This window comes from Salvelinus sp. IW2-2015, linkage group LG20 (genome assembly GCF_002910315.2).
Source record: "Salvelinus sp. IW2-2015 linkage group LG20, ASM291031v2, whole genome shotgun sequence".
Lineage (NCBI taxonomy): Eukaryota > Metazoa > Chordata > Actinopteri > Salmoniformes > Salmonidae > Salvelinus > Salvelinus sp. IW2-2015.
In genome coordinates, this window is record NC_036860.1 from 38,084,169 (window position 1) to 38,102,661 (window position 18,493).

The following is an 18,493-nucleotide window of genomic DNA, read 5'->3' on the forward strand; positions in this document are numbered from 1 at the left end:
CTTCTTGGAGAAATGTCCTCTGGTCTGATGAAACAAAAATAGAACTGTTTGGCTATAATGACCATCAATATGTTTGGAGGAAAAAGGGGGATGCTTGCAAGCCAAAGAACACCATCCCAACTATGAAGCACGTGGTGGCAGCGTCATGTTGTGGGAGTGCTTTGCTGCAGTAGGGACTGGTGCACTTCACAAAATAGATGGCATCATGAGGCAGGAAAATTATGTGGATATATTGAAGCAACATCTCAAGACATCAGTCAGGAAGTTAAAGCTTGGTTGCAAATGGGTGTTCCAAAGCATACTTCCAAAGTTGTGCCAAAATGGCTTAAGGACAACAAAGTCAAGGTAATGGAGTGGCCATCACAAAGCCGACCTCAATCCTATAGAAATCTGTGGGCAGAACTGAAAAAGCGTGTGCGAGCAAGGCCTACAAACCTGACTCAGTTACACCAGCTCTGTCAGGAGGAATGTGCCAAAATTCACCCAACTTATTGTGGGAAGCTACACAAAACGTTTGACCCATGTTAAACTATTTAAAGGCAATGCTACCAAATACACTCAATTAGTATGTAAACTTCTGACCCACTTGGAATGTGATGAAAGAAATAGAAGCTGAAATAAATCACTACTGTTATTCTGACATTTCACATTCTTAAAATAAAGTGGTGATCCTAACTGACCTAAGACAGGGAATTTTTACTAGGATTAAAATGTCAGGAATTGTAAAAAACGGTTTACATGTATTTGGCTAAGGTGTATGTAAACTTCCGACTTCAACTGTAGTTAGCTAGTTTAATTTTGTGTAAAATGCTTGAAAAGGTATTGATCTCAGATGGTAATCAGCTACCGCAACCAACCATAGATATGCAAAGGTTAGTCAAAATTAACCTGAAATATATCTGCATATTTTAGCTCTAGCTAGCAAGAGTCTGTTTTGTAGTGTGATTTTGCTGTGGTACTCCTTGGTTACAAGGTAATAATGAGCTCATTCCAAATATTCCATTTCACGACCACACTTTCCCCATAGCTCAAAAGATGCAAATGAATTCTAAAACATGTTCAATGTCCTTTGGCGTTTGAATTTTTTTTTGCAGCTGGATGCCACTTGTTACACAATTTGATGTCCAAATTAAAATGTATAACTGAATATCATTGACAGACTCAAGGTAATACATTTGGAATACTGATTGACATTTCCATGGACCCCTTCCCCTAAAATATTAAAATACAAAACGCAAATGGGGTTGAGATTTCTTTATACATTTAAAAGAAGCCACAATAGTTGAGTTGATGGGCTAAGACAAAATACAATAATACACAAATAATTCCATGCATAGTTACGTGGAGCCTACTTTGACATTCCAAATTGCAAACATAAGTGCCATACAAAATATACTGTCGGTCATGATTCTCTCAGAGATCCCTCTCAAACCTACATTGATCCAGCTCAAGATGGTGAGGTCAACTGTTTGTTTGAGTAAATATTTCTGATCAGTAACAAACTATTGCTTTGTCAGGCATGATGAAACTTTGATTTTGGACAGGCCTGGCACCATTTATGTGACTGGACAATATAAATAACCACAGGTTGAGAGTTTCAAACCCTGTTCACTTCATATTAGCAACAAAATCCTCGCCCTTCTTGATGGAGCCCTTCAGCTCACCAATGGCATCAGCCACCAGATTCTCCTCAAAGGCTGACAGCTTGCCCAGCCCAAGGTTCTTCTCAATTCCGTGTTTCTAAAAGAACAAAAATATTCCTACTGGTTACAACTTCAGATTATGAACTGTATTCAAGAAAGAAGTGTCCGTCATTCAAATAGGAACTTGAAAGGGGCAGTGCAGTTAAACGTGATGTTCCGATAACAAATATATTTATTTCCACACTACGATGTCAAAATAACACAGAAATTGTGAAAATGCCAGGAATTTCTGCTGGTTCAGGTAGGATGGAACTTTTGACCCACATCATGATGCCATAATGTGATTTGATTATAATAGACTAATGTCTGTTCATCTGGGTAAGCGGGTGGGGTCTAGACCATCTAACAGCCAATCAGGGCAGTGTATGTAAATATCTTCAAATTTGTTTCCTAACGCCCACACGATCAGACTGAGCATTAAGGGCCAAAAGAGGTTCAGGGATATAAACCATTAAAAATATATTTAAAAATGATTTTCACAAAATAAAAGTGATTAGGCATTGATTTAAAATAAAATTACACAGTATGGGGCTTTAAGTACAACATTAATACATTAATAAGCAAAATATTAAATTTCTGTCTCCAAGTTATAAACCTGTTAATAAGGTGGTGCAGGACTTACCCCAAGGAGGAGAGGTGTGGAGAAGTATTTGCATTCGGTCTCTTCTGACCTTACATACGCGCACTCTACGACTCCCTCCTTTCCGTTCATGGCGTCCAGGACAGAGAAGGTGAACCTAGCCCCAGCGTAGGCCATGGACAACGTAGCAGAGCCTGAACACAAATAGGTTAGCCAGTTAGAGCTCAATCAGAGTGGTTCAAACACAGGATCCCCCCCCCCCCCCCCATTATAGTGAATTTAAAAAATGAAGTATGCTCAATCTTCGCAATTATTATTTTTTAAACAAATTATGGTACCAATAACTGCTTCTAATATGTCCCTGAACTGATTTTTTTATTTTATTTTTATGAATCACACAAGTTAATTTAGATAATTTAGTTGCCAACAAGTAGCCCGGTCAACCTTCAACTTGAGTTAAAGGCTCTGCATGGTCAATCCATTATCTGCAGTGGCTGTACAGCATTTACTGTGATATGCCTCTGCAGAAGTCAGGGAATTCATACTTCCTGCGCTTCGCAGAGCAGATCTGTTGTGAAGATAGTTGTCAAGGAAGTGAGTATGTTTATACAGGACCTCCCGCCCCCACCTACCGCCAACCAATCATGTCAATGCAGAGCTATACGGAGCCCTCCGCATTGTTACAAAATTTGGGAGGCGCACGGCGATGTGGTACATTGCTTATTTTGCCCTCCGGAAGCTCCGCAATGGTGTCAAACCCTCCGTACGGAGCCTCTGGATCACATTTCCGGAGCAAGAATAAATTGGCATTTAATCAATGAGGGGGCAGCTCTGAGCTAGCCTGCAACGTCACTTCCTGGAGTAGCTCAAACTGCGCATGTTGTTTCCATGAGATGCCATCTTAACCGACTTCAATGCGCTATGGAGTCTTCAAATAGGAATGAATGGTGTCACATGATCGATGGCTTTGTTGATTCATTCATTCTATATATATATTATATAGACAGTCATTGGTCAGTCCTCAGGGTAATAAACACTGCCTACCTGCTCCAGCCTTGGCCTTCACAACCTCAGTGCCAGCATCCTGGATCCTAGCAGTCAGAGCAGACAGCTGGTCGGCTGGGAACTCCACTTTGGGTGTTGCCTACAGAGAGACGTGTGGATGTTATAATAACTCTACCTACATGTACATATTACCTCAATAACCTTACCGGTGGCCCCGCACATTGACTCTGTACCGGTACCCCCTGTATATAGCCTCGCTAGTTATTTTGCTGCTGCTCTTTAATTGTTACTTATATTTCATATTTTTGGGGGTATTTTTCTTAACTGCATTGTTGGTTAAGGGCTTGTAAGTAAGCATTTCACTGTAAGGTCTACACCTGTTGTATTCGGCACATGTGACAAATCAAATCAATACAGAGTTCAGTGTGTCAAATTGGAGGGCCTGTTGTCCGGACCTCTGGCAGTCTCTATGGGGGTGCCACAGGGTTCAATTCTGTATACATCAATGATGTAGCTCTTGCTGCTGGTGATTCTCTGATCCACCTCTACGCAGACGACACCATTCTGTATACTTCGGTCCCTTCTTTGGACACTGTGTTAACTAACCTCCAGACGAGCTTCAATGCAAAAATGCAAGCAAAACTAAATGCATGCTCTTCAACCGATCGCTGCCCACACATCCAGCATCACTACTCTGGACGTTTCTGACTTAGAATATGTGAACAACTACAAATACCTAGGTGTCTGGTTAGACTGTAAACTCTCCTTCCAGACTCACATTAAGCATCTCCAATCCAAAATTAAATCTAGAATCGGCTTCCTATTTTGCAACAAAAGCATCCTTCACTCATGCTGCCAAACATACCCTAGTAAAACTGACTATCCTACCGATCCTTGACTTCGGCGATGTCATTTACAAAATAGCCTCCAACACTCAACTCAGCAAATTGGATGCAATCTATCACAGTGCCATCCATTTTGTCACCAAAGCCCCATACCACTGCGACCTGTATGCTCTCATTGGCTGGCCTCACTTCATATCCGTCGCCAAACCCACTGGCTCCAGGTCATCTATACGTCGTTGCTAGGTAAAGCCATCGCCTTATCTCAGCTCACTGGTCACCATAGCAGCACCCACCCGCAGCACGTGCTCCAGCAGGTATATTTCACTGGTCACCCTCAAAGCCAATTCCTCCTTCGGCCACCTTTCCTTCCAGTTCTCTGCTGCCAATGACTGGAACGAACTGCAAAAATCACTGAAGCTGGAGACTCATATCTCCCTCACTAGCTTAAGCACCAGCTGTCAGGGCAGCTCACAGATCACTGCACCTGTACATAGCTCATCTGTAAATAGCCCATCCAACTACCTCATCACCATATTGTTATTTATTTTGCTCTTTTGCACCCCAGTATCGCTACTTGCACACTCATCTTCTGCACATCTATCACCCCAGTGTTTAATTTGCCATACTGTAATAATTTCACCACTATGGCCTATTTATTGCCTCACCCCCCTTATCCTACCTCATTTGCACACACTGTATATAGACTTTCTCTATTGTATTATTGACTGTATGTTTGTTTATTCCATGTGTAACTCTGTTGTTGTTTGTGTTGCACTGCTTTGCTTTATCTTGGCCAGGTCGCAGTTGTAAATGAGAACTTGTTCTCAACTGGCCTACCTGGTTAAATAAAGGTGAAATAAATAAAANGCACTGCTTTGCTTTATCTTGGCCAGGTCGCAGTTGTAAATGAGAACTTGTTCTCAACTGGCCTACCTGGTTAAATAAAGGTGAAATAAATAAAAAATGTGATGTGTATAGTTATTCACAGGGAAAGCATTGTTCAGTGAGAACCTTACACTTTTACTTTTCCAACTGAATTTTTAAATGACCATGAATGAGGAATTTCTTAAAGCCACTGACTAATACCTAATCAAGGCCTCCTACTGTAGAACAACCCTCATTCGCTTTGATCCACACTATAAAATGTTACACACTAGAGGGAGCCATAAACACATTTGTCTCCAAAAGGGGGGTGGCATATCTGATAGCTCAAATACCAACAGAATGAAATGACATGAAACAGTAGAGAATTGCAAAAGTGTGTCATCTTTGTAATTAGATTAAGATGTAGGCCTACTGATGGCATTGCAAGACAATCATTCAGGTATTGGATTTTTATTTCTGTGAAAAGGCCATTAATTCTTACCTGTGAGATGAGAGGAATAATAGTCTTTCCTGCATGACCTCCAATCACTGGTACATTGACACGTGCTGGGTCAAGGCCCTACAACACAAAACACCAAATAGTCAGCCATCTAGCATTGCCAATCATCCACAGTGAGTGACAAGCATTTGCTTCTGAACAAAAAACATCTGTAAGATACAAACAAAACAAGCGTTGTTCCGTTCAGGGTGATATCCCTATGAACTTTGAAATCACTCCTGATGTGTCAACGGTATAGAGTGTGTGTATAGGGAGCATGAGGAGTGAGGTCCTCAATCCTCTGCAGCTTGAAGATGGATTACTTTCAGCTCTGCAACGAAAGCGTTGGCTCTGACGATGTCCAATGTTGTGACTCCAAACACTCTATTGGGGTTGTAGACGCCATACTTCTTCATGACCTCTGATGTGATGGGAATAGTAGAGTTGACCTATGGATTGGAAACAAAACTGTTCCTATGTACACAACCATTATACAATCACTGGTATACTTAAGAATTTACCATTTAAAATGCATTCAAACAAGATATTGTATCATTAAAGGGCATATTGACTGAAGCATCGAAACACATTCATTGAACTAAACATAGCTGGCATGGAAAATAAATTACCTTCCAAATTAAAGCCTTGACCTCTATTCCTGAAAGTCAGTAGTACATTCTCTTTGGCAACAACACAAAATGGCTTTTCTCCAACACTAAGGCCTCTAACTCTAGACATCTGAGCTGCTCTAGAGTAATGTGAGTCGTCAGGAGGGTGAGTTAATCTGTGAGGTGTCTGAAGAGGAGGTAGTGGTGTATTTACAGGGTTGGCGATGATGCAGATCATGGCCTCGGGGCAGTTGCGGGCGACGGCGTCGGCCAGTGTGGCCACGATGGTGGCGTTGGTGTTGAACAGATCATCACGGGTCATGCCTGGAAGAAGTTCACTTTAAAATGTAATGTGTGCACTTCTCAATTGAAAGAAAAGCATTACATGATGTTCTTCAATATGAATCACATTGTCAACTTGGGTGAACTCACCAGGTTTTCTTGGGACACCAGCGGGGATGACAACGACATCACAGCCTTTCAGTGCAGCGTTCAACTGGTCTGGACCCATATAACCTAGTGAAGGAATCATGATAGTTAAATGACATCAACCAAACAGACATTTTCACACTCATTTCACTATACAGCATCAAGACTGTAGTAGCTTAGCTGATGTCCAGCAGGAAGGTGTCTTACCAGTGACGTGGGCCCTGGTCTCGATGTGGCTGAGGTCAGCTGCCACTCCAGGTGTGTGGGCAATGTCAAAGAGAGACAGTTCGCCCACCAGAGGACTGTTCTTTAGGAGCAGTGAGAGAGGCTGGCCAATACCGCCAGACGCACCCAGCACTGCCACCTTTGCATTGTTCTGAGGGGAGAGGAGACAATTTCAATGACTGTCTATCTATGTTAATGATACTGTTCTGCACATTTTAGAAATCCTGGCTACTAACTGTATTTCTGACATAAAATCACACAGAACCAACATATCTTCTGTGTTTTTGAAGATTTCCAGCACAAACTGTATTTTAGAATACAGATGTGCATCTATTACCAGCAATAAGATTAAATGAGAGACACTCATTCTTGGTTTTGTATGATGGGTTCCATTAGATCAAGGGTTATAGTCCAAATTCCATGTAGAACTTTGCAACGTATCTTTGCACAATAAATCCTTGTCATTTGCTGATATCAAAGAGGGGACAGACGAACCATTCACCAGAAAATGACATCTGTATTTTGTAGGCCATAAACCACTCAGACCCACTTCCTGAGAAGCCAGTATTTCAGAGTGGGCGATTCAAGGCTCATTAAGCTGTAGAAAGAATGTAAGCCACCCTTACACTTAAGCTCACAGATAATGGTAACGAATTATATTCAAAAGGTTACTTCTTGATCAATGTAAAAGGTTCTGGAATTATACCATTGTGTCCTTTTCAATGCCAACCTTAAGGAACATATTTAACACTGAGATTGTGTCAAGGATAAAATAAACACACGATTGATGAAACACCTTGCACAGTTTTGCTCAAACGTGTGTAGAAAGGAAACATGGAAATATTTTTAATGCGATTGTATTGCATATTATCAGTAGTTTTAGTTTATAATCACCTGGGCTAACCATGACTTAAATACCAGGCTACTGTTGTGCCTCATGTGTGTTAAATATGGATACATTAGCTGAAACCTGGATATGAAAAAAAGGCCCAACAAACTAATCCTAATATCATTCATAAAAACTTGAAATGGGCCACCAGAGGTGGTTCACTACCATCATGACATGAAGGACCAACTAGAGATGATAACTGACAAAGCACATGCCTTGCGGACCTTAAAAGTGAAGGAAACTTTTGTTGACCTTATACAGTGCACCAGCTTTCAACCGTGTACACACACCCTTGCCAGCAAGCTATAGCTAACGTATACGATATGGTCGGCAACTATCACTCGTTTTAAACAATATAAACCATTCTGCGGTGACTCAACTCGTACAAAGTGTATCTATGACATTGCAAGTCATAGCTAGTTAGCTGGCTGTCTAACTATTCTGACAAGCTAGATGGCAACCATGCTAACTAATGATAACGTTAGTCACGTTACGTTTACTATCTCTCTGGCTGACAAAAATATTTATTTTTAAAATATATATTAATCTTATTATTTACCTGTGAGGAGGTGGTTAAGCTTCTGTTAACAATGCAAAGTGTGGGTCTTGCAATGCGGGAAAACATGTTGTCTAATTTTATACCAAAAATAAAATTTGCTGATCCTCTCAGTGACTCCAACGTCCTCTACCTCGGTGCCGGGTTGAGACAGAAAGCTTTCAAAAGCGAGCTACCTACCGTAACTATCGGGGACAGCCTACTTCCTGCTCCATATGCAGTTTGATTGGTTAAGATATGTAAATGTCAATTTGTGATTGGGCGAAAACAATATCAATCATGCATCATAACGTGAAGGTCAAAAGTGGTCCTTTCACTTTAGTGCTGTATTTATTGGAGTGTATATTCAACCCTTTGCAAACAGACTTCAGAGTATGTTGCCTGTAAAAAAAAAAATCTGCCAATGTTTTTTAGAACCCAATTCATACGGTCCCATCTTTACCACATTCTTGTCGAGATAAGTGTTTTATATCTCCCATGCACATGCCAGAAAGGTTAGGAGTGGTAGATGTGAACCGATGTCATTTTTTTTTTATCACAAAGAAATCCATTATTAATTTGTTTTAGGCATGTCCTAAACATTATAAGACTAATAACATTTATTTTCAAAAGAATATAATGGCATATTTTGAGTTTAATTATGTTACTGGTCTGTGCTGGCTATAGGCTGGATGGCTGCCATGCACATGAAATCAACAGTTAGGTTGTTCATTAAAACGGAAAAAACACGTAGGCTACCCTGATCACAGTCAAAACACATATTTTATAGTAGGCTATGAATATAATGAAATATAACCCACACAACTTGCGTCACAGCAACTTGTGGATTCGCAGTCATAAAAAAGTTAAATTTTGAAACAGAGCCCAAAGCAAACCCATGCTTTTTTGAGCCACGTTTCATCTCTTTCCTACCCTTACTCCGCATTGTTAGGGAGCAGGCGTAGAGTCTCAGATCTTCATCATGATACAGATAGAAAATAAAAGCAATCTATATTTTCAAAAGCATGTAAGTATCATGTTCATTTTTCACAACTTCCACAGGCTTTTGGAGTTGCCTGTACGCGATCGAGCAAAATAATAGGCCTACACTTGATTTAGGCTACATTATTGTATGCTACATTTTCTGATCAGTTATAGATGATTGCAAATGAATATATGAGCTATACCACCTCCACTTATTTGTCCAGCCAGAGAATTAACCAAATATACAGATGGAGATTCAGTGAAACAAAATCACATTGATTGATTAAGACCAGTCACAGGCTTTTGGTCAGGAGTAGGCCTAGGCTACTAATCAACTGCGAGTGAAGAGCAAAATAAACCACATGTTAAGCTACATAACATGCTGTCAAATGTTCTGATCAGTGCTAATAAATGAGCCAACTAGACAAGATGATCATTAGCAGCCCTCACCTGAGCTTAGCTAACATTTCCATACCCTAATTGTAGCCTAACCAATATCCAAATGGAGATTCAGTGAAAAATCTGAAATTGATTGATTTATCAAGACGAGTCCCCACACTTGTCTCAAAGCAGCACGAAATGGCGCTGAAATAGTTGACCACAAGCACGTAAGCTATTGCTTCAAATGATTTATAACAATTGGATGACTTTCAGTATGAAAATGTGATGCCTTCAATTTCATTAGCCTACTTTGTTCCAATATTTTCATAATTCAGTGATATTTATTCACACTGTAATTCTTTATGGATCCATCCAGTTGTGGTTAAGAAAACAGGGCATGTGGTGGGCTATGCAAAGAGATGGGTAAAGTGACATGCCTCACAAAGTTTAGATCTGCCAGGAGGATAGTAGTAACTGGGGATGCCTACCACAGCCATGTCGTTCAAGATTGATGTTGAAATTGGATGTCTATCCATTTCTGGAGGACGTCGGGAAATTCCTTCAAAACAGGCCATTAGGGGGCAACAGTGAGCACTATTTCCATCAAGTAGGCTTGGGTTTTGTTGATGTGGGTGGTGGCTGGGCGTAATCCCATGACACTGGATCAGGCAAGGTGACTGGGAATATGGTTGAAAACAAACAGTGTAGTTATTCCCACGTAAGGTTATTCCCAAACAAGCAAAACGTCAGTACAGAGACAAAGTGGAGTCGCAATTCAACGACTCAGAAACAAGACATATGTGGCAGGGTCCACAGACAATCATGGATTACAAAGGGAAAACCAGCCATCTCGCGGACACCGATATCTTGCTCCCGGACAAGCTAAACACCTTCTTCACCCGCTTTGAGGATAACACAGTGCCAACGACGCAGCGCGCTCTCAAGTACTGTGGGCTCTCGTACTCCGTGGCCAACGGGAGTAAGACATTTAAGCATGTTAACCCTCGCAAGGCTACCGGCCCAGACGGCATCCCTCACTGGTCACTTTAGTAATGGTACACTAGTCACTCTAATAATGTTTACATACTGCTTTACTCATTTCGTATGTATATACTGCATTGTATTCTACTGTATTTTAGACAATTCCACTCCAACATTGCTCGTCCTAATATTTATATATTTGTTAATTCCCTACTTTTACTTTTAGATTTGTGTGTATTGTTGTGAATTGTTAGATACTACTGCACTGTTGGAGCTAGAAACACAAGCATTTCGCTACACCTGAAAAAACTTCTGATAAATATGTGTATGTGACCAATACAACTTGATTTGAGAAGATTTGACCTCTCTGGGAAAAGGAAGGGCGTGGGTGTATGCTTTATGATTAACGACTCATAGTGTAATCATAACAACATACAGGAACTCAAGTCCTTCTGCTCACCCGATCTAGAAATCCTTACAATCAAGTTCCGGCCATTTTACCTACCAAGACAATTCTCGTCAGTTATAATCACAGCTGTGTACATTCCCCCTCAAGCAGACACCAAGACGGCCATCAAGGAATTTCACTGGACTCTATGCAAACTGGAAACCATACATCCTGAGGCTGCATTTATTGTAGCTGGGGATTTTAACAAAGCAAATTTGAGAACAAGCCTACCTAAATTCTACCGGCATATTGATTGCGCTATGTTCATGCGCAATACCCTCGACCACTGCTACTCTAACTTCCGCGATGCATACAAAGCCCTCCCACACCCTCCCTTAGTCAAATCCAACCACAACGCCATCTTGCTCCTTCCGTCTGATAGGCAGAAACTCAAACAGGATGTACCAGTGACGAGAACCATTCAATGCTGATCCGACCAACCGGAAGCCACGCTTCAAGATTGTTTTGATCACGCGGACTGGAATATGTTCCGGTCAGCCTCAGAGAACAACATCGACCTATACGCTGACTTGATGAGTGCGTTTATAAAGAAGTGCATTGGAGATGCTGTACCCACTGTGACAATTAACCTACCCCTAACCAGAAACCATGGATGGATGGCGGAATTCGCGCAAAACTGAAAGTACGACCCACCGCATTTAAGGTCTGGGAATATGTCTGAATATAAACAGTGTAGCTATTCCTTCCGCAAGGCAATCAAACAAGTGCAATGCCAGTACAGGGACACGGTGGAGTCGCAATTCAACGGCTCAGACACGAGACGTATGTGGCAGGGTCTACAGGAAATCACGGACTACAAAAATAAATCCAGCCACGTCACGGACACCGACGTCACGCTTCCAGACAAACTAAACACCTTCTTTGCACGCTTAGACGATAATACAGTGACACCATCGCAGCCCGCTAACAAGGACTGCACTCCCCCTCTCCTTCTCCGTGGCTGATGTGAGTAAAACTTTTAAACGTGCTAACCCTCACAAGGCTGCTGGCCCAGACGGCATCCCTAGCCGCATCCTCAAAGCATGCGCAGACCAGCTAGCTGGTGTTTACGGACATACTCAGTCTCTCCCTGTCCCAGTATGTTGTCCCCACATGCTTCAAGATGGCTACCATTGTTCCTGTACCCAAGAAGGCAAAGATAACTGAACTTAGTGACTACCACCCTGTAGCACTCACTTCTGTCATGATGAAGTGCTTTGAGAGACTAGTCAAGGATCATATCACCTCCCCCTTACCGGCCACTCTAGACCCACTTCAGTTTGCATACCGCCCCACCAGGTCCACAGACGACGCAATCGCCATCCCACTGCACACTGCCCTTTCCCATCTGGACAGAAGGAATACCCTATGTAAGAATGCTGTTCATTGACTACAGCTCAGCATTCAACACCATAATACCCTCCAAGCTCATCATCAAGCTGGAGACCCTGGGTCTCAACCTCGACCAGGTGGTGAAGGTAGGAAACAACATTTCCACTTCGCTGACCCTCAACACTGGTGCCCCACAAAGGTGCGTGCTCAGCCCCCTCCTGCACTCCCTGTTCACCCACGACTGCATGGCCATGCACGCCTCCAACTCAATCAAGTTTGCAGACAACACAACAGTAGCGGGCTTGATTACCAACAACAACGAGACAGCCTACAGGGAGGAGGTGAGGGCACTTGGAGTGTGGTGTCAGGAAAACACCCTCACTCAACCTCAACAAAACAGGAGATGATCGGGGACTTCAGGAAACAGCAGAGGGAGCACCCCCCTATCCACATCGAAGGGACAGCAGTGCAGAAGGTGAAACGCTTCAAGCTCCACGGCGTACACATCACAAACAAACTGAAAGGGTCCACTCACACAGCCAGTGTGGTGAAGAAGGCGCAACAGCGCCTCTTCAACCTCAGGAGGCTGAAGAAATGTGGCTTGTCACCCAAAACCCTGACAAAATTTTACAGATGCACAATCGAGAGCATCCTGTCGGGCTGTATCACCGCCTGGTACGGCAACTGCTCCGCCCACAACCGTATGGCTCTCCAGAGGGTAGTGAGGTCTGCACAGCGCATCACCGGGGGCAAACTACCTGCCCACCAGGACACCTACAGCACCCGATGTCACAGGAAGGCCAAAAATATCATCAAGGACATCAACCACCCGAGACACTGACTGTTCACATCGCTACCATCTAGAAGGCGAGGTCAGTACAGGTGCATCAGAGCTGGGACAGAGAGACAGAAAAACAGCTTCTATCTCAAGGCCATCAGACTGCTAAACAGCAATCACTAACTCAGAGAGGCTGCTGCCTACATTGAGAACCAATCACTGGCCACTTTAAAAAATTGATCACTAGTCACTTTATACAATGGACTCTAAATAATGCCACTTTAATCATGTTTACATATCTTACATTACTCATATCACATGTATATACTGTATTTTATACCATCTATTGCACCTTGCCTATGCCGCTCGGACATCGCTCATCCATATACTTACATGTACATATTCTCATTCACCCCTTTAGATTTGTGTGTATTAGGTAGTTGTTGGGGAATTGTTAGATATTATTGCACTGTCAGAACTAGAAGCACAAGCATTTCGCTACACTCGCATTAACATTTGCTAACCATGTGTATGCGACAAACAAAATTTGATTTGATGAGGTTGAAGCAATTGCCCGTAGAACTCAGAGACAGGATTATGTAGAGGAACAGCTTTAGGGAGGGTACCAAAAAATGTCTGCAGCATTGAAGGTTCCCTAGAACAAAGTGGCCTCCATCATTCTTAAATGGAAGAAGTTTGGAACCACCAAGACCCTTCCAAGAGCTGGCAAACTGAGCAATCGAGGGAGAAGGGCCTTGGTCAGGGAGGTGACTCCCTGTCACTCTGACAGAGCTCCAGATTTCCTCTGTGACTAGTCAGGACCGAGGGAGAGATGAACGGAGTGAAGTACAGAGAGACTTGATGAAAACCTGCTCCAGAGCGCTCAGGACCTCAGACTGGGGCCAAGGTTCACCTTCCAACAGGACAACGACCCTAAGCACACAGCCAAGACAATCCAGGAGTGGCTTTGGAACAAGTCTCTGAATGTCCTTGAGTGGCCCAGCCAGAGCCCGGATTTGAACCCGGTCGAACATCTATGGAGAGACCTGAAAATAGCTGTGCAGCGACACTCCGAATCCAACCTGACAGAGCTTGAGAGGATCTGCAGAGAAAAATGGTAGAAACTCCCCAAATACAGGTGTGCAAAGCTTGTCGCGCAATACCCAAGAAGATTTGAGGCTGCCAAATGTGCTTCAAGAAAGTACTGAGTAAAGGGTCTGAATACTTTTGTAAATGTGATATTTCTGTTTTTTTTTAAGTGTCATTATGGGATATTGTGTGTAGATTGATGAGGGGGAAAAAACTATAATACATTTTAGAATAAAGCTGTAACATAACAAAATGTGTAAAGTCAAGGGGTCTGAATACTTTCCGAATGCACTGTATATGTTAAATTATTAATAACACTTACCCTAGGTCCATGTTCTGTGGTTTCTCTGACAGCAATATAGCTAACAAGAACTGCCTAGATAGCTAGCTAGATTATTTCTAGCAAAAAAATTATTTTATTTTTCCCTGCAGTGGATCCTTATAGTTTGGAGCCTCAACTTCCTATGGATAGACCCCAGCCAATGTAAGTTTGTATTTTGTATCATTTAGCTATCTAGTTCCCAATTAAATTAAAATGTGTTCATGAACATCAATCCCTAATTCTTCATCTTGTGTGGAATTTGTTCCCAGACTCTCTGTCTCTGCATTATCCACTGTCAACTTAGTCTGAAATTGGACAAGGTGAACAAATCTGCATTGCAAGTATCCATTTGATGTTTAAAGACCTTATTTTCAAATACAGATACAGTTGAAAGTTTACATACACCTCAGCAAAATACATTTAAACTCCGTTTTTCACAATTCCTGACATTTAATCCTAGTAAAAATGCCCATTCTTATGTCAGTTAGGATCACCACTTTATTTTAAGAATGTGAAATGTCAGAATAATAGTAGAGAGAATGATTTCTTTCAGCTTTTATTTCTTTCATCACATTCCCAGTGGGTCAGAAGTTTACATACACTCAATTAGTATTTGGTAGCATTGCCTTTAAATTGTTTAACTTGTTTCAAACATTTCAGGTCACCTTCCACAAGCTTCCCACAATAAATTGGGTGAATTTTGGCCCATTTCTCCTGACAGAGCTGGTGTAACTGAGTCAGCTTTGTAGGCCTCCTTGCTCGCACATGCTTTTTCAGTTCTGCCCACAAATTTTCTTTAGGATTGAGGTCAGGGCTTTGTGATGGCCACTCCAATACCTTGACTTTGTTGTCCTTATGCCATTTTGCCACAATTTTGGAAGTATGTTTGGAGTCATTGTCCATTTGGAAGACCCATTTGCGACCAAGCTTTAACTTCCTGACTGATGTCTTGAGATGTTGCTTCAATATATCCAAATAATTTTCCTACCTCATGATGCCATCTATTTTGTGAAGTGCACCAGTCCCTCCTGCAGCAAAGCACCCCCACAACATGATGCTACCACCCCCGTGCTTCACGGTTGGGAGGGTGTTCTTTGGCTTGCAAGCCTCCCCCTTTTTCCTCCAAACATAATGATGGTCATTATGGCCAAACAATTCTATTTTTGTTTCATCAGACCAGAGGACATTTCTCCAAAAGGTATGATCTTTGTCCCCATGTGCAGTTGCAAACCATAGTTTGGCTTTTTTATGAAGGTTTTGGAGCAGTGGCTTCTTCCTTGCTGAGCAGCCTTTCAGGTTGTCGATATAAGACTCATTTTACTGTGGATATAGATACTTTTGTACCTGTTTCCTCCAGCATCTTCACAAAATCCTTTGCTGTTGTTCTGGGATTGATTTGCACTTTCACACCAAAGTACGTTCATCTCTAGGAGACAGAACGTGTCTTCTTCCTGAGCAGTATGATGGCTGCGTGGTCCCATGATGTTAATACTTGCATACTATTGTTTGTACAGATGAACGTGGTACCTTCAGGCATTTGGAAATTGCTCCCAATGATGAAGCAGACTTGTGGAGGTCTACACTTGTTTTTCTGAGGTCTTGGCTGATTTCTTTTGATTTTCCCATGATGTCAAGCAAAGAGGCACTGAGTTTGAAGGTAGGCCTTGAAATACATCCACAGGTACACCTCCAATTGACTCAAATGATGTCAATTATGCTATCAGAAGCTTCTAAAGCCATGACATCATTTTCTGGAATTTTCCAAGCTGTTTAAAGGCACAGTCAACTTAGTGTATGTAAACTTCTGACCCACTGGATAAATAATCTGTCTGTAAACAAGGGTTGGTAAAATTATTTCTGTCATGCACAAAGTAGATGTCCTAACCGACTTGCCAAAAGTATAGTTTGTTAACAATAAATTTGTGGAGTGGTTGAAAAACGAGTTAATGACTCCAACCTAAGTGTATGTAAACTTGCGACTTCAAATGTAAGTGCACAGAGTTAATTTGTGCACTGTTTTGTTTTCAGATGCAACCTATGCCACAATTCAACAATGGACCAAGTTATTTGAGCAGAGTTAAATATTATTTAAAGCACTCCTTTAATTGTCAAATTCATAACTTTTCAAAGTATACTACAGCATGCTATTGTGTAATAGTGCTTCACTTTGATGTTTTATACATTGCATGTGAATGTAGCCTAGCTACTGTATGTTAGGTAAATAGCTAAATCTTCCATTCATTAAAATAAATGTCAACACGTATTTATGAAATATATATTGGAATATACACTCAGTAGCCAGTTTATTAGGCACACCCATCTTGTACCGGGTCGGAACCCCCTTTGCCTCCAGAAGAGCCATTGCTCAGTTGGTATCAAGGGACCTATCGTGTGCCATAAAAACATTCCCCACAGCATTACACCACCGCCACCAGCCTGTACCGTTGACACCAGACAGGAAGGGGCCATGGACTCATGCTGTTTACACCAAATTCTGACTCAAAAACTGGGATTCGTTGGACCAGGCAATGCTTTTCCACTACTAAATTGTCCAATGTTGGTGATCGTGTGCCCACTGGAGCCACTTCTTCTTGTTTTTAGCTGATAGGAGAGGAACCCAGTGTGGTCGTCTGCTGCAATAGTGCATCTGTGACAAGGACCGTCGTTCCAAGATGCCATTCTGCACACCACTGTTGTACTGCGCTGTTATTTGCCTGCTTGTGGCCCGCCTGTTAGCGTGCACGATTCTTGCCATTCTCTTTCGACCTCTCATTAACGAGCTGTTTTCGCCCACAGGACTGCCGCTGACTGGATGTTCTTTGGTTGTTGCACCATTTTCAGAAAACCCTAGACACTGTCGTGCTTGAAAAGCCTAGGAGACCAGCCGCTTCTAAGATACTGGAACCGGCGCACCTGTCACTGACAATGATACCACGCTCAAAGTCACTTAGGTCACAAGTTCTGCCCATTTTAACATTCAATCAAACAGTAACTGAATGCTTTGATGCCTGTATGCCTGCTTTATATAGCAAGCCACGGCCACGTGACTCACTGTCTGTAGGAGCAAACCATTTTCGTGAACGGGGTGGTGTACTTAATAAACTGGCCCCTGAGTGTATTTTGCTAGATACCACAGCATGCAAAATACACTATTCCAAAAACATGCATCCTGTTTGCAATAAGGCACTAAAGTAAAACTGCAAAAAAATGTGGAAAAGAAATTAACTGTGTCCTGAATACAAAGTGTTACGTTTGGGGCAAATCCATCACTAAGTACCACTCTTCATTCTTTTCAAGCATGGTAGTGGCTGCATCATGTTATGGGTATGCTTGTCATCAGCAAAGACTTTGCCTCATGCAGTGTGACACATCTCCTTCGCATAGAGTTGATCAGGTTGTTTATTGTGGAATGTTGTCCCACTCCTCTTCAATCAATCAATCAAATGTATTTATAAAGCCCTTTTTACATCAGCCGATGTCACAAAGTGCTATACAGAAACCCAGCCTAAAACCCCAAACAGAAATCAATGCAGATGTGTATGCACAGTGGCTAGAAAAAACTCCCTAGAAAGGCAGGAACCTAGGAAGAAACCTAGAGAGGAACCAGGCTCTGAGGGCTGGCCAGTCCTCTTCTGACTGTGCCGCGTTTATATTTTAACAGTGCATGGTCAAGATGTTCAAACGTTCATAGATGACCAACAGGGTCAAATAATAATAATAATCACAGTAATTGTAGAGAGTGCAACCGGTCAGCACCTCAGGAGTAAATGTCAGTTGGCTTTTCATAGCCGAGCATTCAGAGCCAGAGACAGCAACTGCGATGGGGTTAGCTAGAGATTGTTGGAAACTGGAACACGTCGACCAAGAGCATCCCAATAATGCTGACGTGTGTGACATGTCTGGTGAGTATGCAGACCATGGAAAAACTGGGACATGTTCAGCTTCCAGGAATTATGTACAGATCCTTGTGACATTATCATGCTGAAACATGAGGTG

General features: G+C 42.1%; 1 protein-coding gene across 1 annotated transcript; it reads right to left on the bottom strand.

The window, feature by feature from the left end:
- Positions 1 to 1,239: 1,239 nt before the first annotated feature.
- LOC111981395 (malate dehydrogenase, mitochondrial) lies at positions 1,240 to 8,359 on the bottom strand. Its single transcript, XM_024012630.2, has 9 exons — positions 8,207 to 8,359; positions 6,741 to 6,909; positions 6,537 to 6,620; positions 6,319 to 6,428; positions 5,820 to 5,945; positions 5,500 to 5,577; positions 3,328 to 3,427; positions 2,326 to 2,477; positions 1,240 to 1,740 (listed from the first exon to the last, which is right to left on the bottom strand). Exons 1-9 carry the CDS (start codon positions 8,270 to 8,272, stop codon positions 1,609 to 1,611), a joined length of 1,017 nt encoding a protein of 338 aa, XP_023868398.1. The 5' UTR covers positions 8,273 to 8,359; the 3' UTR covers positions 1,240 to 1,608.
- Between the last annotated feature and the right edge of the window lie 10,134 nt (positions 8,360 to 18,493).

Excerpts from the sequence above, each read along its gene's own strand:
- LOC111981395 (XM_024012630.2), bottom strand. The coding sequence starts at position 8,272 with ATGTTTTCCCGCATTGCAAGACCCACACTTTGCATTGTTAACAGAAGC. Across the intron at positions 3,428-5,499 it reads TTATTCCTCTCATCTCACAG|GCAACACCCAAAGTGGAGTT; the intron begins GTAAGAATTAAT and ends GTCTCTCTGTAG. Across the intron at positions 2,478-3,327 it reads GAAGGCCAAGGCTGGAGCAG|GCTCTGCTACGTTGTCCATG; the intron begins GTAGGCAGTGTT and ends ATTTGTGTTCAG.